We start from the raw sequence: 23,717 nt of genomic DNA, 5'->3' as shown, positions 1-23,717 counted from the left end.
TTCAGGTATGTTCGGATGGAACTCTACAGTCCTGCAAATTCTGTTTGAGACTGTTCTTAGCTAAATATTTGTGCAGTCAACTGAGCCCCTTTATCAGCCCTGTCAAATCTGCTGTCCTGCCCATCACATTTGAACTGGAAACAGGGAGATGCATCTTTCTTTTATCTCGCTGCCCTCATGTCATTCGCACAACACATGAATTACTAGGGATGTAATGATTCATCATGATATACTGTATCGTAATAGAGGTATGTACTGCCTTGTTTCTATCAAAAGCACAAAATAAGTCACTGCAGTTCACCAAATGTGGTAGAATGAAGAATAAGTGTGTTATAGTTGATATGAATAATCTTATCTCATTAGATTTTTGTCTTTTAACATAAAAGTCCATCGTATATGATCATTTGATATTATGCATCATCCAAGTAGCCCATCAGGACCAGTGGCCCTAGAACAATTTTTAAAGTGGAGGGGCTGAAGCCATTGAACAAAACTGTAACCCCTGTATATGATGGAAGCCATGCAAAGCCAAGGGGGTTCTACCGCACCCCCAGCACCCCTAGTTCCAGAGCCCTTGATTCCACCACCATTAATGCGAAAAGGCAAAAACGCATGCAACAATATTTTATCATTCTTGCTTTCAAAAGAGATGGAAAAATTTGATGTTTTCAGAGTGTTCCCTTCAGAATTTAATAGCTGGATTTTACCCTAGATATGTCTGCGTAGCTCAGGTTAATGAGTTTTTAAGAAAGCTATCCAGCAGTTCAGCTACAAGAAGAAAGTAATCAGATTCACCACTGTCTCCAGGCTTTCGATGCACTGCAGTGATCAAAATGGTCCTATTCATATAGCCACCTCAAATCATTTTCCGATTTTTTTTCATTGTATTGTATACAATAAAGGAATTGCGCCCTCAGTGTTGGTGTCTTATGGTTAAGATCAATATTATCCACTTTTAAAAATAAAATGAAGATTTATGCGATTTTAATATTTATAGCTGTACTTCTGAAAACTCCTTCATTATGCTAACATTATAATATTGCTTCTGTGTACGATTAGAGGAACTCAAGTGTTCAACCTCCACTGCTGGTTTGTGGTGTTTGGGGGTGGGACATTTGTTGCCTGTTTTACCCAAGACAGACTCCTTGGTTAATAAAATATCCCTGAATAGATAATTGTGTCTCTTCAGAAAGAGGACGATTTTAAGCACTTTCCCATCAGTATTCTGATATCATTTTTTGCAAGTCAATCTCTGGGGCAGATCTGCCTCTGTCACTTTTTAATTTCTTTATTTTTATAATTTTACACAGGCAGTGCATGCTTCAGAATCAAGTATATAATAAAATATAATAAAATGTATCTAAGACCAAAAATGTGTGGATGAATCAGTGGTACGTCAACTGAGAACAAATTAGCATTTTGCATGATTATGAAAACTATTGGGCAGCATGCATTGTCTGTGTTACAGGGTATCTCATAAGTCAGGGATAATGGGAACAATGCCTGAATTAATATATGGGATACACTGTATAAATCCTAATAAAAGAGAGAGAAAGGTATGATGTGAACCAAAACTACAGGTTTAACTACCAGCCAGTAAAAGTTCAACATTACAATGACCAGGGTAGCAGTGAAAATTATACCAAAACTAAAACAAGATTCATTTTAAACCCTTAGCAAACTAAAAGTTAAATCTGGGTTATCAAACCAATAGCCTTATAACTTTGTCCTTCTGTTTCCCTGTGTAATGTTGTATTTCTTCATTCTCTCTAATTGGGAGGTACTGTTTTGCTATTTTTTTTTTTTCCTGATAAATCCTGCCGTGGTCTGTTTCAGGATGTGAGGTCATATCTGAGTTCTCTCTCCCCCTGTGCCAGAATTCCAGATGTGCTTTGGTCAGCTACCATATAAGGGCATAGAGCTGGATGTGTCAGGTACTGCACTGGTCTGCATTTACTAGCAGTGCTGAGTCACATACAGAGAAGTGCAATTCAAGGGCTGGAAGAAAATGTGTGCTACAAATAAATATTGCGCTGCTTTATCAACTACAAAACACAATCGCCAAAACAGGCACCTGCTGATGTGGGCTGTTTAAAAATAATCTCAAGTTTAAACATTAACCTGTGCTTTTAATAGATGACCTTCCCCTCCCCCGGCCTGTTGCTCAGTGTCATTAAAATCATGACAAATTGGAAACTTTGGTCAGGTTTATTAAAGAATGATCAGTTTAATAAGCAAGCATTACAAATGCTGTTGATGTTTTCTAGCTTTCTTCTTCGCAGGACTAAAAGTCCACTTCCTGTACCACAAAACTCGACCGGAACCTTGTATTTGTGTCCTATGCTGACCTTAGGAAATTGTGATGAAACGATTTATTTATTTTTTAACAAAAACACAGGAACGGAAGTGGAAGTGGAATTGTGGAAAGAAAAACAAACTGTCTCATCGTGCGGAGTCAGACAAATGAACTTCACTGGAGTCCAAGAAATAAAACTTATCCCTGTAAAGCAGGTGGGGAGTCATCAAGGCATGATTCTTATACAGGCCCCATGAAACCAGCCTATACAATTCCATCTCATCCCATGCCGATATCAAAGTGAGGCTGCAGCCGGTATCATCTGCAGTCTACAATCCCATCTGAGACTGGTACTTCCCTGACAATATAATATTGTAACATGCTTCATGTTCTGCCTGCATGCTTTCAAATAGTGTTGTGTTTCCTAGCTCACCTGGCATCTGAAATTGTCCCCACTCTTTCAGGGGGTTCTTTCCTGTCATTAACCAGTCAGTTGACACACTTTCAGCCAGTAACATGCTTTAACCCAGAAGATACTGCTGAGATGAAATGGCTTAGGAAGCATAACACATTCCCTGAGATTATGGCACCTGAAAACATACTTTCCTTCAGAACTGGCCAGCTATGCAATAAAGGTCAAGGTTATTGAATTCATATTTTAGCTACAACCACTTTATGAACATATCAGTTAGCAAGTCTGTTGAACACTTTTTTTTCACATTGCTTACTCATGTAGTCAACAGAGTGTGTCGTCTCAGTTGTGGCCCTACCTGTCTGTTCCACACTGAGGCTGGGAGGAAGTGTGGGAGAGCATGCTAATACCACAGTGACTCAGTGTCTGAACAGAGTGGGAGTTCTTCATTGGTCACTGTATAACTGTTATCAAAGCTCTGAATTCTGGAACTGTCAAATTGGCGTGTGTAGCATAGGTAATGGCTATTGATGGCTCACTGTTTGATATTGGTCAACAGCATTTCAGAAATGCTAAGTGCTTCTCTTGTGCTGAGGCTAAAAATGGATTGACAGTACCCTTAAAAGGTTTACCACAGTCATTTCGCAATCTTTCCATGTTTTTTCCCCATGGTTATACTATGCATTTACCATGTTTTTTTTTAATATGCTTTACCATACCTCTCTAGGCTTTACAATGCTTACCTGTGCTTTACCAGGCATGCACTATGCTATATTATACTTTTAGTATGGTTTAATATGTAACTCTTACAAGGATCAATGCAATACATTAGACATTAAACAGCAACAGCTGTAACACTAAAACATTCCTGTAATTACGTTCCCCTGTGTACTTGACATTTAGAAGAATAGTGTTTATTACACGTAGATAGTAGATTTTACGATGTTGTAATAAATGAACTGTTTACATGTACAAATTCATGAGTTCAACCCTTAATAGTTAAGGAGCATTACTCGTACGACATTTTAAAACGTTCTGACAGCTTGGGATATATGCTGTGGACCTTTAATACAGAGATTGAGGAGGTCAGATTAGATTAAGTGCAATAAAAACAAAACAATATTCTTCTGCTTCCCAAGGGCTCCTGAGTCAAGCAACGATATAAAATTGTCCAATAAAAAGTTTGCATCTAAACACACACCACAACAGAGAAAGAGATGCAACATCTGACATTTAGTAAAGCAGCTATTCTGCATATACTGTAGTCATATGTTTTTGTCTTAAGGTACAAAGGTTGGGGTCCCAGAGTGGCTCGTCTGGTAAAGGCATGGCTGCATGGTGTGCAGATTGAGTCATACTGTCAGAGGAGCTTGGGCTTGTGTCCTGGCTGTGCGAAGGTGCCGATTTTCACTGAAATTTCGGACAAGCAAAAGTAAAAGTAAGAAAAATGGTAGTAATAATAAAAAACAAACACCTCATTAATACAGAATAATACGACTCCCACTGTTAGCTGTCAGTATGCGTGGGATCGGCTGATATATCCAAACACTTGCTTATGCAGAAAAGCAATTTGTTGAGTCACTGCAGGCACCACTTGCATTGAAATAAATGCTTAACGGGCTTGCTGATCAGTTTCCATCAAGAAGGAAAAAAAGATTCAGTTGAGAGAAGGGTGTCATCTTTTCGTTCGACACGGCTCTTTGTTTCATCTTTGAAAGTTGTGAATGTAGTGTTGATGAGAGGGCCAGGAGACTGCAAGCTGCTTTTTAATGACAGCACCTCCTGCAGCACAGCGTGCCCTAACACCATGCTGGGGCGTGCCAGAGGAGAGAGCGCCCCCTACTGAGCTCCAGCACTACTGCATGCATTGCAACACCTGCTTTTCCTTCAAGTCTCCACTAGACCAGGCCCCAGCTTGCTGAGCTTCCTGCAGATCAGGTTCCAAGGTGGTTTGCCTGTCAGTTTCTAAGAAAGCTCAGGGAAACAGCAGGCTCACTGCAGAGCAGGCAAGGCTATCAAATCTGTTGCCTCGTTTATAGGATGACCAGACATCCAAAAACATAAAGCAATGTCACCTGATAGCACGATTTACATTAATTACATGAACAATGGTCAATTCCAGAATAATACTTTTAATTCAGGTTATTATACTAAACTAAAAGCAATGCACAGGGTTATAAATAACATGCAGTTAAACAGAGTCCCAAATTGGAAAGGAAGGTGCAGTGGTTGTGCAGAGGTTGTTGTTTTTTGTTAGTTGTTATTAATGATAAAAGCCCTATATTCAAATAAGAAGCATTCTTAAATACACCGTATAGTTTTAAAACTTTTTGTAATCTATCTGCGCTTTGGCAATCTGATCACTATCAGCTACATGGTCACTGCCCCTGCAACTGAGGGGGAAGTGAAAATGGAATTAAAATTAGACTACCCCTTAAAAAAATGTCAACTGAAAAACAACAACCCACCAAAACAGGTTCCTTTTTTAATAGAACTTCCATTTCTCAATATTGAAAGCTCTGTTGGTGCAATTTCCTCAGTGTGGTTATGTGTGCAAAAGATCTAGCTTGTTCATCAGCACTGAAACCAACCCCCTATATATCAGTTCATAGACATTTGAGATTAGCATTACTAGTTGTTCGACAACCTTTTGACTTTGTATTTATTACTGGTATCCTCCTAAGATGAGCCTAAAGCTTGCTTGCAATTCATTCGAGTAGGTTTAAGGTTTTAAAAGCCATTGTTCCTTTATCCCTGTATAGTTGAAGTGTTTCCCTTCCAATACTAAAGTATAAGGCAATATACAGCGCTGGCCTTTTTATCCATGTTTGTCCGCACCCATTTAAGTCCCCCTCCCACCCCATGCTCTCTTTGATGGACATTTGCAGTCCATTTCCTGCCTGAACTTCACTTAACACAACACTTAACCATGCTGCTTCTTTATTGAAGCTGCAGGGCATTAAGCACTGGGGGAACCCTAATACTGTACCTGCAGACTGATATGTCTAGTGTACCTTCAGGTAGTTATCTGGATGGCCCTGCTGCATTGATAGGAGAGTGAGTGGTACAATCATAGGTTCAAATCCCGGTGGTGTTGAGTCCTGGATGTTGACCCACAGGGAAGGCTGCATTAGTCTTTGAGCTGCAGAAAGAGGAGGAAAATCATCTGTGGGACAGAGCTGTTTGGCTAGACAGCGGGAACGGAGGTCAGCCCTCCTTCGGTAAGTGGGTTGCAGCACTAAGGTGACTCTATTGTCAAACTGAGTAGAAAAGTATAAAAGAAAACTGGGTACAAGTGGCTTTGAAAACAATGCTGAGGACAATTAAGGAGTTTTTTTTTTTTTTTTCAAACTTTAAAAACTTATCCTAAAGATAACAACATTCTTACCAATCGCCTTTGTTTGGTTTGCAGGCAGCAGTTTATCTTTTTTTTTTTCAGTTTTCCGGGTTTTATTTTCACTTTGACAAGATGGGCTTCGTCCGAGTCAAGGAGAAAAAAATAATAATCAGAAATAGAATGATCTTATGGTAATAAGAGGGAAGTAAATGTTTTGTAAATCCTTCGTTATTACCTCATTGCAAAGCTGAATTACCATTTGCCATTTACAGCACGAGCACAGCCCTCTGCTACTAAACTGCTGATAAGTCTGTTTGTCTTTGGTGGGGCTTGTGCTTTCCTTGTGTGCATTTCACATTTACAAAACCAAAGCACTTTAAAAGAACTGCACAGCTTTCTGAAACAGCCACTTCCCAGTCTTCAGTATCCTATCATCAAGCCAAGTCTAGTGCCTAGACATGTCACCACGTGCCCTTTTCAACAAAAGGAATGATGGAATTTGAATGATTTATTTTTACCCAAAGCATGCAAAGGGTTTAAAATCAATTTTCTAACTTCTTAATGGAAACAGTTAGATTATCACTGCTCCCCTTTACAGGAGTGGTAACCATAACTTTAAAATCCGTTCTCTTACCTGTTATTAGCACCAGCAATACTGATCGTCTTTAGAGGATTGCTAACCAAAGGTTTTTTTTTTTTTTTTTTTTTTTTTTACCTCTTACTAGCAACAGCAACCCTTTGAACAGATCCACTTGTATTACATTAACGGGGTTACTCCATTTTGAGGTGAATCATTTTATTCAGTCAACAAGTACGACACATTTTGGGATTGTTACAGACCCTGAACAGTTTTGATGCCTTCACGTTGTCAAACTAAGCAACAAGTACGACACATTCTGGGATTGTTACAGACCCTGAACAGTTTTGATGCCTTCACGTTGTCAAACTAAGCTCCCTGCTAACTAATACAAGATTTTGAGATGTTAGTTCATGCTTTTATTTCTTTTCAGGTAGATTATTAAAATGCTTTGTTTGTTATGTTATGTTTGCACCTGTAAGGTCCTTCGTGTTTGATTCCATAGTTTCCCAACCTTCTGAGATTCCAGAGCACTGACCTACTGGCGAGACCAGAAAGCTGGTTCTAGCTGTCTTTTTAATTGCTGTGCCCCTGGTCATGGAATTCAATTCCACCTGACATCAGTAAAGCCAACACAGCTGCATTGTTTAGATCGAGGCAGAATTTCCATTGGGAACTGTTTAGAAACAAGCTTGTTAGTAATCTGTTATTTTTATTGGAAATGTACTGAAAATGACAAGGGTTTTTAAAATGGGAATTTTGTTTACAAATGCCAAAAAATGAATGACTTCCATGATAGTTGTTTCCCCTTGATTTAATTGATTTGTTACAGGGTATATTTGCAAAACTTGTCTATGGCCATGTTCTTATTTTTTCAGTGTCTATGCTATGAAAGTTTACATCAATTTTTAATGTAAGCACCATCTTTAAACAATATCATCTTTTAATATTTATCACGTCTCATAATGCTAAGAACATACTGAATTTGATGATCGCACTAGGAAATGGATGCAAAATAGGAAAAATGTGGGCCTACTTAGGATTTAATACAGCTGAATAAATCAAATAATAATCTTTATATATATAAAACACCTTTCATAGTGGACCACCATCACAAAGTGCTTTATAAGATACAAGACTAGCATGTGTGAACTATGCATCAACTGCAGAGTCACTTACAACAAGGTCTCACATGAAAGATGGAGCACAAGGAGGTAAAGTAACTTGCTCAGGGTCACACAGTGAGTTAGTGAGAATATACCTGAGTAGGGATTTGAACTGCAAACCTCCTGGTAACACGCCTGTGTCTTTAACCACTGGACCATACAGCCTCCACAGATGTGGGAATATGGCAGTGCTATTAAATAGGAATATTTCATTTTTGGCTGTCCTCTTGTCCTTTGTATTTTAATGTATTAAGATCTTCTGCAGGTGTTTAAAGAAGTTGAGTATGTATTATCTGAAATACTGTACAAAACACAAAATACACACACAGAAACTGAGCAAAGCTCTGCATATCCAGGTGTCTGCACTGAAAGAACGTGGTGGGGATTTGAACAGGGCAAGTTGAAGCGTGAACTGCTGTCAACATGAATGCGTGTTTCATGTTGACACTTTTAATTTCTTTTCTATTTCCATGTTGGTTCTTGTTTGGATATCATACAGTAAATGCAGTATCCCATTTCTATACTCCCTTCTATATTGTATATATGAATGCACTGTATAACAGGTAAGCGCATCACAACTGAGCACACCCTTCTTCTGAACCAACAAAAACAGGCATGCAGCCTGAAATGCAATATTATTCCAGTAGAGGGCAAATACATTTGCTCAGGAACAGATGGAATAAGTGGTGGCTTACCTGTGTTTAAAAGTCGTTTATATTGACAAAATGTTACTTTAAAAGGCGATATTAGCTATCCGTTTAGGTGTACTGCAAAACACATAAACACAAGTTTTAAAAAAAAGAGCTTAGGCAGAGTTTACACGTGACTTTGGAGGTCTCGGCCGTTTACAAAACCTTATCTTCGGCACAGTTGATCTGCTGAGATCTGGACAGAATGGCAGCCTGTGTTTGTTAATCAACAGGCACCTCCAGGTATTAATTAGTAGGAATGTGCTTCAGTTTTCCTGGGCAAATCATAAGAACAATCCACATGATATGGTTGTGGTGTTAATAATGGTCGATTTACTGTACCCTTCTCCATAATAATGGACTTCTGAATGCAACAGGTATAACACAGACAAACACTGTTTAACAAACCTGAGATGTATCTCCTCTGCTTGTGACGCCCTGCTTAAAAATTAGCCATACTTAAAAAAAGCACATGCACGCTAGGTCTTATTATACTGTGGTGGACATATGCTAAAAATGAATTGAAGAGATGCACTGCTTTCATGAATGATACTAAAATAACATAGTTCTAACTAGACTTTTGCGAAACCAGTTAAAATACATATTTTGAATTGTGCTAATTTACGATTATTCTATTCAGCTATATATAGATAGCAATGTGCTTTTCTGATATAAAATATTTACTGTATTATTGAAAATAAATAAATAAGCGAGTCGCTTTAATGGGCGGGGCCGAGGGAGTTGTGTGATTTGCAATCTTAGATTACGAGAAATAGGAGGAGGGCTAGCAAAGAATGCAGTGAGTAGTGTGTTCCTTTAAAACAGCAGGATTTTGAACTAGTTTATTGCACTGTATGACTCGCTGGACAACCGTACGGGTGCTTTGGGTCTGGAATCTATTTTACACTACAAGCGACACTGTGCCTTGGGGTTTTAAAGATATATTTTATAAATATTGTAACGTTTCATTCTCCACGGGAGAACAATTCTGTTCTAAAAAAAGCCATGGCTTCTGACGAGCTAGCATCCAAACTGACCCGCCGTCTGAAGATCGAAGAAGGAGCGGAGGAGCCGGTGTCTCTGTCCGGCACGCAGGATGGGCTAGCCGGGCGAAGCGAGGAGGAGAAGCCGGCGACGGCGAATGCAGACTCAGAGTTGGGGGCTAAGCTGCTTCGCAGGACGGATATCAACGATGGGGTTGCTGAGCACCACCAACCCAGCAAAAAGGTGTTCAACCCCTACACCGAGTTCAAGGAGTTTTCTAGGAAGCAAATCAAGGACATGGAGAAAATGTTCAAACAGTGAGTTGTCTATTTTAGATACCGCTTCTATAATTAATGGTGCACTCAATTATCGTATACCGGCACGTATATTTGCATTGGAGGAGGGGGGGCTTAAGTTTATGTGTAGCGTGACGGACTTGGTTCAATCACTGTCACTTGTGAAATCTAATAAATAAATGTTTCTTTAAAACAAACCAAAAATAATTCGGAGGTAAACACAGGTCTTCTGTTTCAGGCGTACACTAACGCGCAGGTGAAGTTTATGCAAATCGCTTAAAGCGAACCTACAGAAAATAATGCTTGCGGAGAAGTGGTTAATCAAATGAAATACTGAAATATGGCAGGTGTTTTAAAAGCTGAAATGATAATCGTGTGCTTAGGCAAAAATAAATGTAGGCTACAAACTGCTCAGGTGAATTTTAAGAAGCACAGTGCACAGGCTGATTCATTGTAAAATCGGGAAGTACATTCGGTTCAATTATAATTTGTTAATGTCGCTTCCTTATCAAAGCAAAATTAAAAGATGCACTTAAATGACTGATTCAAATCATTGCGTTTGTGTGCGCAGTGGGTTACGTGTATTATTATTATTATTATTGGTATATTGCACTGTATGTTAATAGACACCCCCTTACCCCAGTAAATATAAAGCAGCATACACTTGGCGCATTCGTATGCTTGACGTATTTTTGCCATACGCTGTTTGGCTTTTGAGATGAGGTGCGTGGTGCGATTTAAAAAAAAAAAAAAAAAGTAATTAGCCAGAATCTAAACTACTTAGCAATTTAATAAAGACCGACGACCCTCACAAATCTTGGAAACCGTACACTGTTCCCTGGCCAACAATGCAGCTGACAAGGGCTTCCTTGTGCAGTGCTCGCCCAGAACTATCGCCAATCATTGTATGTTCGCACTGCACCGTTGACTGTTTTCTTTGCTGTAGTCGGTATTTTGTTATTGGGTTTTCAATGCTCAGTAAATCCGGTTAATTGACTGACTGATACGGGAAACTAGCTGTGGGTGTCCTTTTGGGGGAGAGGGAGGGAATGGTCTCAGTAAAGAATACTTAAGAATAAATATATTTAACAAAGAAGCTTATAGTTCTAAAATTAGATGAACAAATAGTTTTTTTAAAGGCCTCTCCTGTGTTAATTTTTTTTTTTACCTTTTATTATCTACTGAATACTTCATGGAAGAGTATTTCAAGTTATTGTTGCTGTTCATCTTTTCAATTCTATAATGGGTGACTAGAAGGGCTGAGGCCCGAATTTAGAGGCTCATGGAGTCATGTGTCCCCTCTTATTTCTGAACTACTCATACTGCATTAGCAGTTATACCCTATATGTTCTGCTACCAGTGGTTTTCTGAAGTGGGCCATGGTTAATGTTGAATCCTGCCTTGTTTATTACACTAGGGAGTCATGCATATTCCTTACAGCCATCTAGATAAGTCAACATGCTTGGGCATGAGGCTAAATAAAACAATAAAGCAACTGTCTTCAGCCTTTGCATTTCTTTGCCCTGAGAGCGCTTCCCCTGCCCACAATGCTCTGCTTCACTAATTAAATGCATTTCCAAAGCAAGAAAGAAACTCGATACAGAAACACATTATTTCAGTTTAAAGCTAGAAGCCAATAGCCTGCGTCACTGAAACTCTGTGAATATATTTTAGACACAGAACTCTCCATTCCAAACCATAAAGTTAAGGTTTAGGCTGTAATTTTCTCTCAGGGATTTCCTTTTCCGTGTGTAATTTCAGGGAGATTTGTCTTGGTTTCACAATGCAGGCTGGAGTTCTAATACCAGAGACCGCAGCGTGATGTATCTGTGTGTGATCTGAATACAGATTTCAAGGCACTGCCATGAGATCATTACCTTATTAATGTTTCCCCCAGTAGCATGCAACAAACGTTCATTTTGATTTGATTGGAAACACCAAGGTCTATCACCCATCTCAAGTCCTGAATCTCATCAGGCATCGCTGGAACTGAAGAGGGTAGTGAAAAGCAAACAGCATTGAGTGTTATTCACAATAGTGGCAAAATCTACCACCCAGACAGCAGATAAGCTGTGAGGGAGTCATACCAAAGGAAATGGGTCTGTAAAATGACGTTCCACAATGAAATATTTGCTGTGGAAGTTGTTTCACCTCTAATGACAATGCTGTAGAGTAGATTTGCAGAACTTGTCTGTAGCCACATTGTTGTTTTTTCCATATGTGTTGAATCCTATGTAGACCTACAATGTTGTTCATTTAGAGGTCATATTATAGCTAATACTTTCCGTAAGTTTTTGCTCTTTCTAACATAGCCAAACTTTATCATGAAAGGCAGGTCTTATAGGCTGTCAATAGGGTGACGCAATATTTGTGGTGCTGTAGTAATCTTCTTTCTCTTTTTACTTTTTAAAACACTATTGAGAAACAGCAATGCCAGCTTGCAGAGGTCCTAGTGGAACAGGTCAAAGTTCAGCCACAGACACACATTAAGAATGCCCGGTCACTGTTTATCAACTGGTTGTTATGTTGCCTGATAGCTTCCTGTTCTGTAGGTCACAGTCACTTGATCTGCAGTTAGACCTTGTGGCCCCTTGACAAAGAAGCATAGATGTGTTGTGTAAGAAAAAAAATCTAAAGAAGCAGAACTAAAAGCTCACCAGAGAGGGAATTGATAAAACGACTGCTAAGAAGAGCTGGGAAACAAGGCTTTTAAATTTTACATCAAGCATAGAATCTTAAAGAATTATTACTAAATGCAATAAGCACATGTTGTAGAAATCCAGCACTGAAAGGTTGAGTATTATTTTAAAATAGACTGTGTCCTACCCACTGCGAGCACATCAGCAGTCATTAAGAATGTCTCTCACCTTATCCCACTTATCTATTGCGATGTCGACATTGTTGCTCCTGTTTAAAATTGATTTCCAAACTGCTGTACTACAGTGCTGTGCCATTAAATCTGATGTTCACAGCCAACTCATTTCCCAAGGCAGCCACATTATGAAGTGGACAGCAAAATGGTTGTGCATTTGGCAGACAGATCGCAACTAGTATGGTACAGCAATTCATTGTGGAGTTGTTGTGGGAGAGGACGTGGGTGAAGCCAGCCTTTCCTGCTGCAGCATACTAAGATAGTTCTATGTTAATAGGATCACTCCAGACTCTTGCAATGTTTCCTGCCTATTGGAAACTGTGTTTGCTGGGTTAGTTGGGGACCTGTTACCTGTAACACACACAGGAAGTAATATTATTTTTTTTCCTCTTTTTTGATTAACTTTTTATCTTTTTCAGTTTGTCATACATTGTTGTAAGGTTTTAACTCTTAGACGTTTCAGGTCCATGTAGAATCTAGTACATCTGGTATAACTAGAGTGTGGCTGTGTAGGGCAAAGGAAATACCACAAGAGATAAATGTTGTGTTTCTTGCACCCATAGGGTGTGTTGTAGGGGTGTAGTTAATGCTTACACACTGCTACATGTATGTATTTAGAGGTTATACATTATTCAAGCTGAATTGAGGCCACAGAGGTGCGTTAAACTTCTCAGTTTTAAAAAGCCACTAGTATTATGGCTGAAACCAGAAAATTATACAAGTGAAGACAAAGATGAATACATTAAGATAACTCTGATATTTCTTATCTAATATAGACTGAAATTAAATACAAATTTTACTATGGCTATGTGTGGTTCTTAGAAAGGAGAGAGAGAGAGAGACACTTCCTTAAAGACTAGATGAAGCACAGAAAAATCACTTTTTTTATTTATTTTTTTTACCTTGCTAGTTTGTCTACATTCGGGGACTTGTTATTTTTTTTAAATAAGAAACATTTCATGCAGAAGTGTTTAAGTGAGCACTTTGTGGCTGTGCTGATCGGTGTGGGGTGTGGAAGAGACAGTGAATACAAATACCTCTCCAGTTTAAGCATCTAGGACTGCCTGTGTGTGTTGGCATTGCATTGCTGCTATTGAAATCTGCCAGCAGTCTGAAAGCTAGAATATGACGTCAGACCAGTTTGAAAATGAAGAGCAGCTAAAGGCCATATTCACAAACTGTTTACCACAGGGCTAAATAAGCAAAAACAAACTTCATTGGAAAAAACAAACTTGAATGTTACAGAACTAGCAAGAAACAGCTGAAGTGCAGCTAAAGTAGAAGCTCTTATTATCCCACGGTACTTTTCAATATGTCTGGAGAACCACTTTGTCAACTTGCTGTTAACATTGTTTAGCATAAGTTATTGAGTATGGGATTCTCGGGGGTATATTGAGGCATCTGTCTGTGTTCATCAATCCGTCTGTATGTCACACTTCCATTTTTGCATACTGTATATCTAGAGAGCCACGTCATGAAACTTGGTATTAACATTATTGATCAGATTCTGGGGATATATGCCATATGCTTGTTAAGAGTGGACACCTGCAGAGCTGACCTTCCTTTTGCCCCATTTCATCCTTGCTTCACTTCCCCCTTTCCAACATGGGCACAATTTTGCTTTGCACGCTCTACAAAAGGGCAGAATGTTTCGCTGCCCACCCCCAGCATGAAGACAGGCATTCACTCAAAGAACCCCCTCCCCAGTATCAGTATGCTCACTTCTAGACGCTGGGGACAGGATCTCTTTTGTGTGAGAGCATGCATGGTCAATGACGTTATTTTCATTAAATATAACCCTATCCTCACCCCATCCTTTCTGGATACAGTGCATGCTCACAACTAAAATCCTAGCACACAAGTTGCCAGTGTTATCTGCAGTATTTAAGACCTTGAGCAGTTAGCTGTACAATGTTTTGATCACTTGAAGAATAAACATGTAAGACTACTGATTAGTCTACTTGTTCGGAAGTCAAAGTGGAAGATGACGGCTGCAGAGATGTGCTGATATCATTTTTGTTTTTGTGTTATTTTTGAGTTGAGCTTGCTGTTTTTCTGCCCTTGCCCATAGTATTTCCATGTTTGTGTGGTATACGGTTTTAGTGAGTTGAATACTGAGAGGAAGTGTTAAAAGCCTTGACATTTAAAGAGAAGGTTTTCTTAAACACTTGAGCTGCTCATAGTCTGGTGTGCATTGCAGTTACTGGGCAAGCAATGAATAGAAAGAGACATTTTACAACCAGAATGGCTTTTTCTAGCCACCTCCCTGTATTCCTAATGCAGATAATGATTTGTAGGCAATTAGATAAAATGACTTGCTACACATCTATGAGTACTAGACTAAAGTTTAATGTGTAAGTAGCTTTACATTTAGTTTTCTTTAGAGGGAGCTGGGGTGGAGGTGGGGTTACTTATTTACTTTTTTTAATGTTTTTTATTTTATTTTTATAAGTCTGTTAAGGTGAGTTCAGTTCTAAGAACTACAATTTGGATGCAACTTTTTCATACTTTTTTTTTTTTTTTTACGCACAAATTATTGAAATTGTTTGAATTTGTACTGTATAGAACGCTCTTCATTTGAATGGGAGACCGCTTCAGTAAGCAGCCATTTGCATGATTGCCTTCACTCCATTTATGCAAAATGATCAGATCAAACTTGTTTTCAAATGTGTGCATCTGTGTGGGATAAGGCAGCTCTGAATATTAATCTGTTGTAAGAGAGTGAAGCATTACAGGCTACTATATTTCTCTTGTATTTGAAACATAGCTGCAATATACCCTTATTAATAAACTGTGGGCTAAATATATCCTGGATATATGTTATGAATGTATATCAGAATGTACATCTATAGCAGAGCCAAGAAATACATTCTGTCTATATTCCTGCACACATGTTATATTTAAAACTCTAGTCCTGACAGTTTTCAAGATTATTCAACAGTTAACCCTTCTGTCCTCTCTGGTTCTAACAAGACACTGTTGGCTTTCTGGTTTGTTTACATTCCCTTATTGACACTCTGCAGTAGTTCAATGCAAGCAAAAAATCTTCTTTTTTTTTTGTTAAACATTGGTAGATCAAATAATAAAAATAAGTTTTCCCAGCCACAGTATAGATAAACAAACAATAAGTTGAAATAATAATGAACCTGGATTGTATTGCTGTTATAGTGGAACTTCATGGTGTTAATTCACTGTTGTTGATAATTGTATTGATTTTGTTACCATTGTCCTGCATCAAGCAGATTCCAAGAATCCCCAGTAGTCAGTAACACATTGTTAGTCAGTTGAGATATGTTCACCTTTATTTGTCCTGCATCCTCATTGCATTACAACAGAGTACACAACAGCAAATTACAAGTAAAATGTGCTATCTAATACAGCAGAGAGAAGGTGTGAAAAATTGAGACAGCAGAGCGAGAGAAAGAGTACTGGCAGATAAATCAGCAGGAGAGCGAGAGAGTGTGCTGGCAGATAAATCAGCAGGAGAGCGAGAGAGAGAGTGTGTGCTGGCAGATAAATCAGCAGGAGAGCGAGAGAGAGTGTGTGCTGGCAGATAAATCAGCAGGAGAGCGAGAGAGAGAGTGTGTGCTGGCAGATAAATCAGCAGGAGAGCGAGAGAGTGTGCTGGCAGATAAATCAGCAGGAGAGAGAGAGAGAGAGAGAGAGAGAGAGAGAGAGAGAGAGAGAGAGTACTGGCAGATATATCAACAGTAGAGCTAGAGAGAGAGAGAGAGTGCTGGCAGATATATCAGCAGGAGAGAGAGAGAGAGAGAGAGAGAGAGTACTGGCAGATATATCAACAGTAGAGCTAGAGAGAGAGAGAGAGTGCTGGCAGATATATCAGCAGGAGAGTGAGAGCAAGAGAGAGTACTGGCAGATATATCAGCAGATGAGCAAGAGAGAGAGTACTGGCAGATATATCGGGAGGAGAGCTAGAGAGAGGGAGAGTACTGGCAGATATCAGCAGGAGAGAGAGAGAGTACTGGCAGATATATCAGCAGGAGAGCGAGAGAGAGAGAGAGAATGTACTGGCAGATATATCAGCAGGACAGCGAGAGAGAGTACTGGCAGATATATCAGCAGGAGAGCTAGAGAGAGAGAGAATGTACTAGCAGATATAGCAGCAGGAGAGCGAGAGAGAGTACTGGCAGATATATCAGCAGGAGAGAGAGTACTGGCAGATATATCAGCAGGAGAGAGAGTACTGGCAGCTATATCAGCAGGAGAGCTAGAGAGAGTACTGGCAGATATCAGCAGGAGAGCTAGAGAGAGAGTACTGGCAGATATATCAGCAGGAGAGCGAGAGAGAGTACTGGCAGATATATCAGCAGGAGAGCGAGAGAGAGTAATGGCAGATATATCAGCAGGAGAGCTAGAGAGAGAGTACTGGCAGATATATCGGGAGGAGAGCGAGAGAGAGAGTACTGGCAGATATATCAGAGGAGAGCTAGAGAGAGAGTACTGGCAGATATATCGGGAGGAGAGCTAGAGAGAGGGAGAGTACTGGCAGATATCAGCAGGAGAGAGAGAGAGTACTGGCAGATATATCAGCAGGAGAGAGAGAGAGAGAGAGAATGTACTGGCAGATATATCAGCAGGACAGCGAGAGAGAGTACTGGCAGATATATCAGCTGGAGAGCTAGAGAGAGAGAGAATGTACTAGCAGATATAGCAGCAGGAGAGCGAGAGAGAGTACTGGCAGATATATCAGCAGGAGAGAGAGTACTGGCAGCTATATCAGCAGGAGAGCTAGAGAGAGAGTACTGGCAGATATATCAGCAGGAGAGCGAAAGAGAGAGAGTACTGGCAGATATATCGGCAGGAGAGCTAGAGAGAGAGAGAATGTACTGGCAGATATATCAGCAGGAGAGCGAGAGAGAGTACTGGCAGATATATCAGCAGGAGAGCGAGAGAGAGTACTGGCAGATATATCAGCAGGAGAGCGAGAGAGAGTACTGGCAGATATATCAGCAGGAGAGCGAGAGAGAGTACTGGCAGATATATCAGCAGGAGAGTGAGTACTGGCAGCTATATCAGCAGGAGAGCTAGAGAGAGAGACAGAGTACTGGCAGATATATCAGCAGGAGAGCGAAAGAGAGAGAGTACTGGCAGATATATCAGCAGGAGAGCTAGAGAGAGAGTACTGGCAGATATATCAGCAGGAGAGTGAGTACTGGCAGCTATATCAGCAGGAGAGCTAGAGAGAGAGACAGAGTACTGGCAGATATATCAGCAGGAGAGAGAGTACTGGCAGATATATTGGCAGGAGAGAGAGTACTGGCAGATAAATCAGCAGGAGAGCGAAAGAGTGAGAGTACTGGCAGCTATATCAGCAGGAGAGCTAGAGAGAGAGTACTGGCAGATAAATCAGCCGACTGTTAGCCAAACAGCTGGAGGCAGACAACTGGGATTGTGGGTCCAGCACAAGGGAAAAGACAACAGCTTCTTCAAACAATTTATTTTCATTGCCCAGCTTCATTAAGCATTCCTGTGATTCATCCAGCACTTGGCATCTAGTTGCAAGGCAGCAGGTTTAAAAGAAACAGATTAGCTTGTTTATTTAGGTTAAAGTCACTGTATAGTAGGCCACAAATGCATGTGGTTTTTAATTTCATCCACCAAGCAAATACTGCAGGTTTCTTTAATAATACTGACAGTCATATTTGTTTGTATTTGTGTACTAAGTTTCTAAATGGTGAAGAAGGCAGGGTTTTCTTTTGCTGTAAGAGAGTTTGATAAGCTTTACAAATGCTTTACATTCTTCTGTATCCCCATAATTGACCGAGTAGCACCTTCCTCTATCCTTGAGAGGCTAAGATTCCTCTGCTATAATGCCATGCCCATCACTACAGAGGGCATTGTAATTAGAATGTAGCACAGTTGTGAAGTCTGGCAAAATGTTCCCCTTCGCTGTGGCACATTGTCACTCTAATAGTCCACAGTTATTGTAAGACTGTTGTAAAATACATGGTCTGTGGACAAATACTTTGCTTTAACTTCTTTGCTGTCATGATAAACAAGTTCTACTGTGTGCCCCATGTGGTGTCGGTTTAAAAATTGCTTGTCATGGGGCTGTCTGCAGCAGTGTGCCCTCATCTCGTGGGGCAGTGCTTCATTTCAGCAGCTGGAGGCTGTTAATGGGCTGCGGGAGCCATGATCTGCTGAGCATGACTTTGTTAAAGCACCTCATGAATTAACTTTTAAATAAACACGGGAGTAGATGACAGCTCACAGTGCTAACCTCCAAGTATTTTGTGCAGTTAACTTTGGCTCCTCAAAGGACACAAATTGACTGGCTTTTTTTTTTTTTTTTTTTTTTTTTACGCTGCAAGATGTTTTCATATTTGTTTTATGATCCGAATGGTGACATATAAATACTAAAACACATACACAAAAACTGGACTTTTGTGTGAAGAGATGTATTAATATTGATCAGTATTTTGCCTCACACATTCCTTGCTTGATACAACGCCCTGGTGCTCTGTTGGGAGTCTCATGTATATGTTGTATTACGAGCCCATGCATGTTTTCAGGGTTTCTTTTGCTTTTTAATTCGATTCGCAGATTGGTCTTTTTAGAACAACGAATCTGGACGCTCGGGATGCTAAAGCTTTACTGTAATTGTGATAGCTGCGGCAGTGGAAATGAATGTTACAAAACTAGACTGAGATCTAATTATTTTAATCTCTTTGCATCAAAGGATTTTCAAATTGTCGTTATCTGTACCTTCTCAAGGGCCAAAAAAAAAAAAAAAAGTGTATAGGAGAAATGAAAGCAAAAGGTGGCTTGAAGCAATGAGTGTCTGTGGCAGGCATTCCCTTCTTGTTGTGCTGCTTGTGACTTGCATTTCTAATCTCCCCACATGGGAGGCTGCCTCGCACACTGCATAGTGATGAGATCCCTGCACGAAGCTGGCTGGATTCGTGTGCTGAATGGCGGGAATGAGCTGGAAGCGACTGACAGAATGGACTGCTGCAGTGTGGTGATTATAAATGCTGATACCGGCTGCTTTTATTACCTCTTCAAACAGCGCGATATACTGTCAAACCTGCTTAATGTCACCCCCCACTCATTGAAATATAATGGGAGTCATATTCTGGCTAATACCACTTGCATTAATTAGTCACACAGCCGATTAGTGCATGTTTACAGCTTTCTTGTGCTTTTGTTATTGCAATGTGTTGTGCATGTACAGTAGACAGCGTCAATATAAGCTTCACTGTACCTCATGACGTGAGTTTGTGAAGATGGCTGAAAGATGAGGGTTAACGAGAAAGCAGCTCTGTGAGAGTGTGTCTCTGCTCATGGAATACCTGTTTGCAGCTGATAATGTGAAAGTGTGTCTCTGCTCATGGAATACCTGTTTGCAGCTGATAATGTGAAAGTGTGTCTCTGCTCATGGAATACCTGTTTGCAGCTGATAATGTGAGAGTGTGTCTCTGCTCATGGAATACCTGTTTGCAGCTGATAATGTGAGAGTGTGTCTCTGCTCATGGAATACCTGTTTGACTGTTAAGAGCTGGCTCAATCATGCCTAGTTAGATGAGTCTTGCATCTCCACAGGTGTCCGAGTTCAAAGACTGTGTCTCTCATTGTCAGATTACACAATTTTTGTTCCTGGGTAGTAAGTGTTATTATATAAAAGATTTAGAAGTGAGTAGTTTTTCAAGATTTAGGACTATACTGTAAATTTACAGTATAATCGTAAATCTCGAAAAACTACTCGCTTCTAAATCTTTTGTAGTCATTTTTGTATTACTTTAGTATAAATGCATGTTAATTTGGATTCATATGTTGTTTTTTTCTGACTTTATGTGAACGAAAAGACACAAAAGCTCCTGTTTTCTCACTGGAAATAGTGATATTTTGAAATTTACCTGTCCTGGTCACAAAAGCAAAGTTTGTGGGGAATAATAGCCATTTTCTATACTTTTGAGGCATAAGCAATTAGGAAATAACACTTACTACCCAGGAACAAAAACATAAATAAAAAATGTGTTACACGGTGTTATGGTCAGACTGTGCCGTTCAAAGTCTAGGAACAAGCCCCTTTGGTAGCACCCGTTGCACCATACTTTCTCTGCAAATACAAAAACAAACAAGTAATCATTAACCACAGCTTTATGATAGATTATTAAAGGGTCACGGGATGCTGACTTTATGATGGAATAGGCCAGGGATGAAAATAAGACTCCCTATTGCATAGCAGTTTCACCCATTCCAGGTTTTGCTACGAGCCTGATTAGCTACAGTGTATAGGTTACCAGCTCAGGTGTGATCTATTAAACTACCAGTAAAAACGGGAATGAATCAAACTGCTATACAATGGGAGTCTTACTTTCATTCAGATGAAGGGCAGATGAAGGGAATTCTGTTAAGGAGCTGGGATACATGATCGGTTTATAACATCATAGTTTTGACAGTAGTTGAATGGAAGGGGTATGTTTTTTTTTTTTTTTTTTAAAGCGGGTGACATGAGCCTTACGGCTGTTTCAACACAGTATGGTGGGCTTGATGTCAAGAATGGGGTTTATGGCAGTCCAATTGGCTAAAAACGCCTCAGTAGTCTACAATATCGGGTCCTAGGACAGCCGAGTGGCTACAACATAACACAAAAACAAAGCAAGTGGATAAACCGAACCCAGACAGAACAGAACGTCGTGTTAATATGGCCTGCTCTCCTGCCGACGGGAGGTAATTTAATTATCATGTAATTCTTCCTGCCTCGTGTTCTTGCAGGCAAACCGTTCAGCAGCAGACAGCTGGATCCCGGCGCAGCAGTCAGTGTCGATATGGGATTATTGTTGTTCGCTCTGAATAGGCGTCACTGCTGATTAACTCTCTGGTTTCTCAGTGCCTGCACGTGCTTTGAGCCTTGAAGTCTTTCAAATCCTTCTCTCCCTCTGGAGTTGCAGAAAAAAGCAGTCTCGCTTGGGTGGCTTGTAAATTTGCAAGGATCAACACTTTTTTAAATCCTGTTTTAACTCCCATGAATTGTAACTTGAATCTGTATTTCTTGGTTCTGTTTCTGTGCTTTTTTTTTCTTAGATTTTATAGACATACATGTATTCTCTCCCCAATAAAGCGGTGGGGGGGGAGGTGGGGGGTAGCAGACTAAATCAAGACTAAACAAGTGATCAATATTTTTTCACTCATTTTGCTGACATTTGGAATTGTGATTTTACTGGTTTATACGTCGGGTACAATCAGTGTGCTCTCACTGTAACTGCTTGTGCGAACTCTTATTGACAAAATTGCAACTGGTAGTTCTGTATATTTTTGTCTTGTTTTGTGTCTGTTTTGGAGTCGCTCACCACAGTTGCCTGACTTGTAACTTGTCTTTCTGTGACCCACGCACAATTGCTAGAAATGCTGAAGCGCTGGCCTTGCTAGAATATGTTTCACGGTCTGCTTCAAGTTTCTTTTAAAATTTATTTTAGAATCATGCTAATGACAGACTCATCTGCTTTTTTTTAGAGCTCTGAAAATCAAACTGTTTGCCATTACCAGCGCTTGTATAAACCATTTCCTGTTACCAGCACTTGTATAAACCTGTCAGAGAGAGGGCCTGCTCTTGCCGGGGGATTCAGTTTCTCATGAATTTCGTTTGGGTTTCTTCCAGAGAAGCGGTGCAGTGTGCTCTGGGTTCCTTTTGTTAGTCACTCCCTGCCCTTATTTGAATTCCTCAGCTTCGTGTATAGAACAGTGTGGTGGGGCCACAAGGCTCTGCCTTGGCAAGAGCCTTGTCTTAATATAACAAATCTTTGAGAATTGAGCCTGTTTTAATAGATTAAATGTAAACCTATGCACAATAAAAGTTGTTTGCCATTTAAAATGTCATGCACATTTTAAAAGAAAGTAGATTTGATTTAGTATTTATAGTCATCTTTGCATTTATTTCAGTTTTTAAATGGATTTTCACGTATACCATGAAATTAGAGTGGTTTACAAAGGCTCTATAAATGATAATAAACTGCTTAGGGGAATCTTCAGAAAACCAAACATTTCCGGTTGAACATTTCTTAGAATACTACCTAATGATTTCTATTTTGGTTTACTGTTTAAACCTTTGCAGCCTTAGAGGTTGGGGCTTGTGATAGGTGAGGGACAGTGGCAGTGGCTTCAGTCAAGCACTCTACCAGCAGACAGTCGCATGAGAGCCTGCCCTCGCAGCTCTGCGAGAGAGCACAGCCCTGACCTGAACACCGCCTGCCGAGCTCAGTCGAATGATTATTTGGACAAAAGTCCCCTGGGACAAAGTGGAAAATTGCTAATCCGCTTGCCCTTGTGATCAGAGTAGCTAGATTTGAACCCAGGCCTCCAAAGGTTGAAAGCATGAAAGGCTAGTGAATTAGCACACTGCGTACCAGGTTTCTGTGTTAATAATCTGATAGTGCTGTACCATTTTCACTAATCGCTGAAGAGAAATCAACATATCTCTGTTAAGAATTTGTTAAAATCTTATCCTGTTTATCAATGTCATCCTGAGCAAAGAACATACGGCACAGTTCTAAAGTAAAAAAAAAAAAAAAAAACCAAACATGTTTTTGTGTTTAATAGTAGTTCATGAGTACAGTCTTTTTTGTGATATTATTATAAGTTCATGTGTAGGATGTCTCTTTTAAAAGACAAACTTGGTCAAGATTTTATAACGGTGAGGCACCCTGCACACTTACACAAATACATGCAATAAATGAAGGGATGAGAAGCAGTTCTATCGAGTTATATGTGAATACTATATCCTCTTGAGATAGTTGCACCTGTTAAACATCACAGGCGCACACAGCTGTGTTCAGTGTTACAGTGCTCCAGGCATGCCGTCGTGTCTGCAGGCGTACAGCTTACCTGTGTCTTGTACTGAACTCTGAAGAATACCAAGCTTGGGACTGGGGGCAAGTGATTGCTCCTATCTGCCTCTACAGCTGGCTGGGGGTTCCAGACTCCTCAAGACATGCTTGATTAGCAGCTGAAAACAGCAGCTGTAAGATTACCAGCTGTAAGATACCAAAACGGCATGCTGGTGGTGAAGTAATTTTGAGACATTGAATACAGTAGATCATTATTTGCCTTGCTTACTAAGCATTCTAG

At 40.0% G+C, this 23,717-nt stretch overlaps 1 protein-coding gene across 1 annotated transcript in view; it reads left to right on the top strand.

The window, feature by feature from the left end:
- Nucleotides 1-9,270: 9,270 nt before the first annotated feature.
- Nucleotides 9,271-23,717, top strand: part of LOC121328542 (EF-hand domain-containing protein D2-like) — a 34,775-nt gene continuing 20,328 nt past the window's right edge. Inside the window, exon 1 of the mRNA XM_041273254.1 lies at nt 9,271-9,778. Within this exon, the coding sequence (XP_041129188.1) occupies nt 9,483-9,778 (296 nt within the window). The 5' untranslated portion in view covers nt 9,271-9,482. The remainder of the gene's footprint in view (nt 9,779-23,717) is intronic.

This window comes from Polyodon spathula, chromosome 16 (assembly GCF_017654505.1).
Source record: "Polyodon spathula isolate WHYD16114869_AA chromosome 16, ASM1765450v1, whole genome shotgun sequence".
NCBI classification, from domain to species: domain Eukaryota; kingdom Metazoa; phylum Chordata; class Actinopteri; order Acipenseriformes; family Polyodontidae; genus Polyodon; species Polyodon spathula.
The sequence above is the reverse complement of the archived record's forward strand: the minus strand, read 5'-3'. Positions and strand labels throughout refer to the sequence as shown.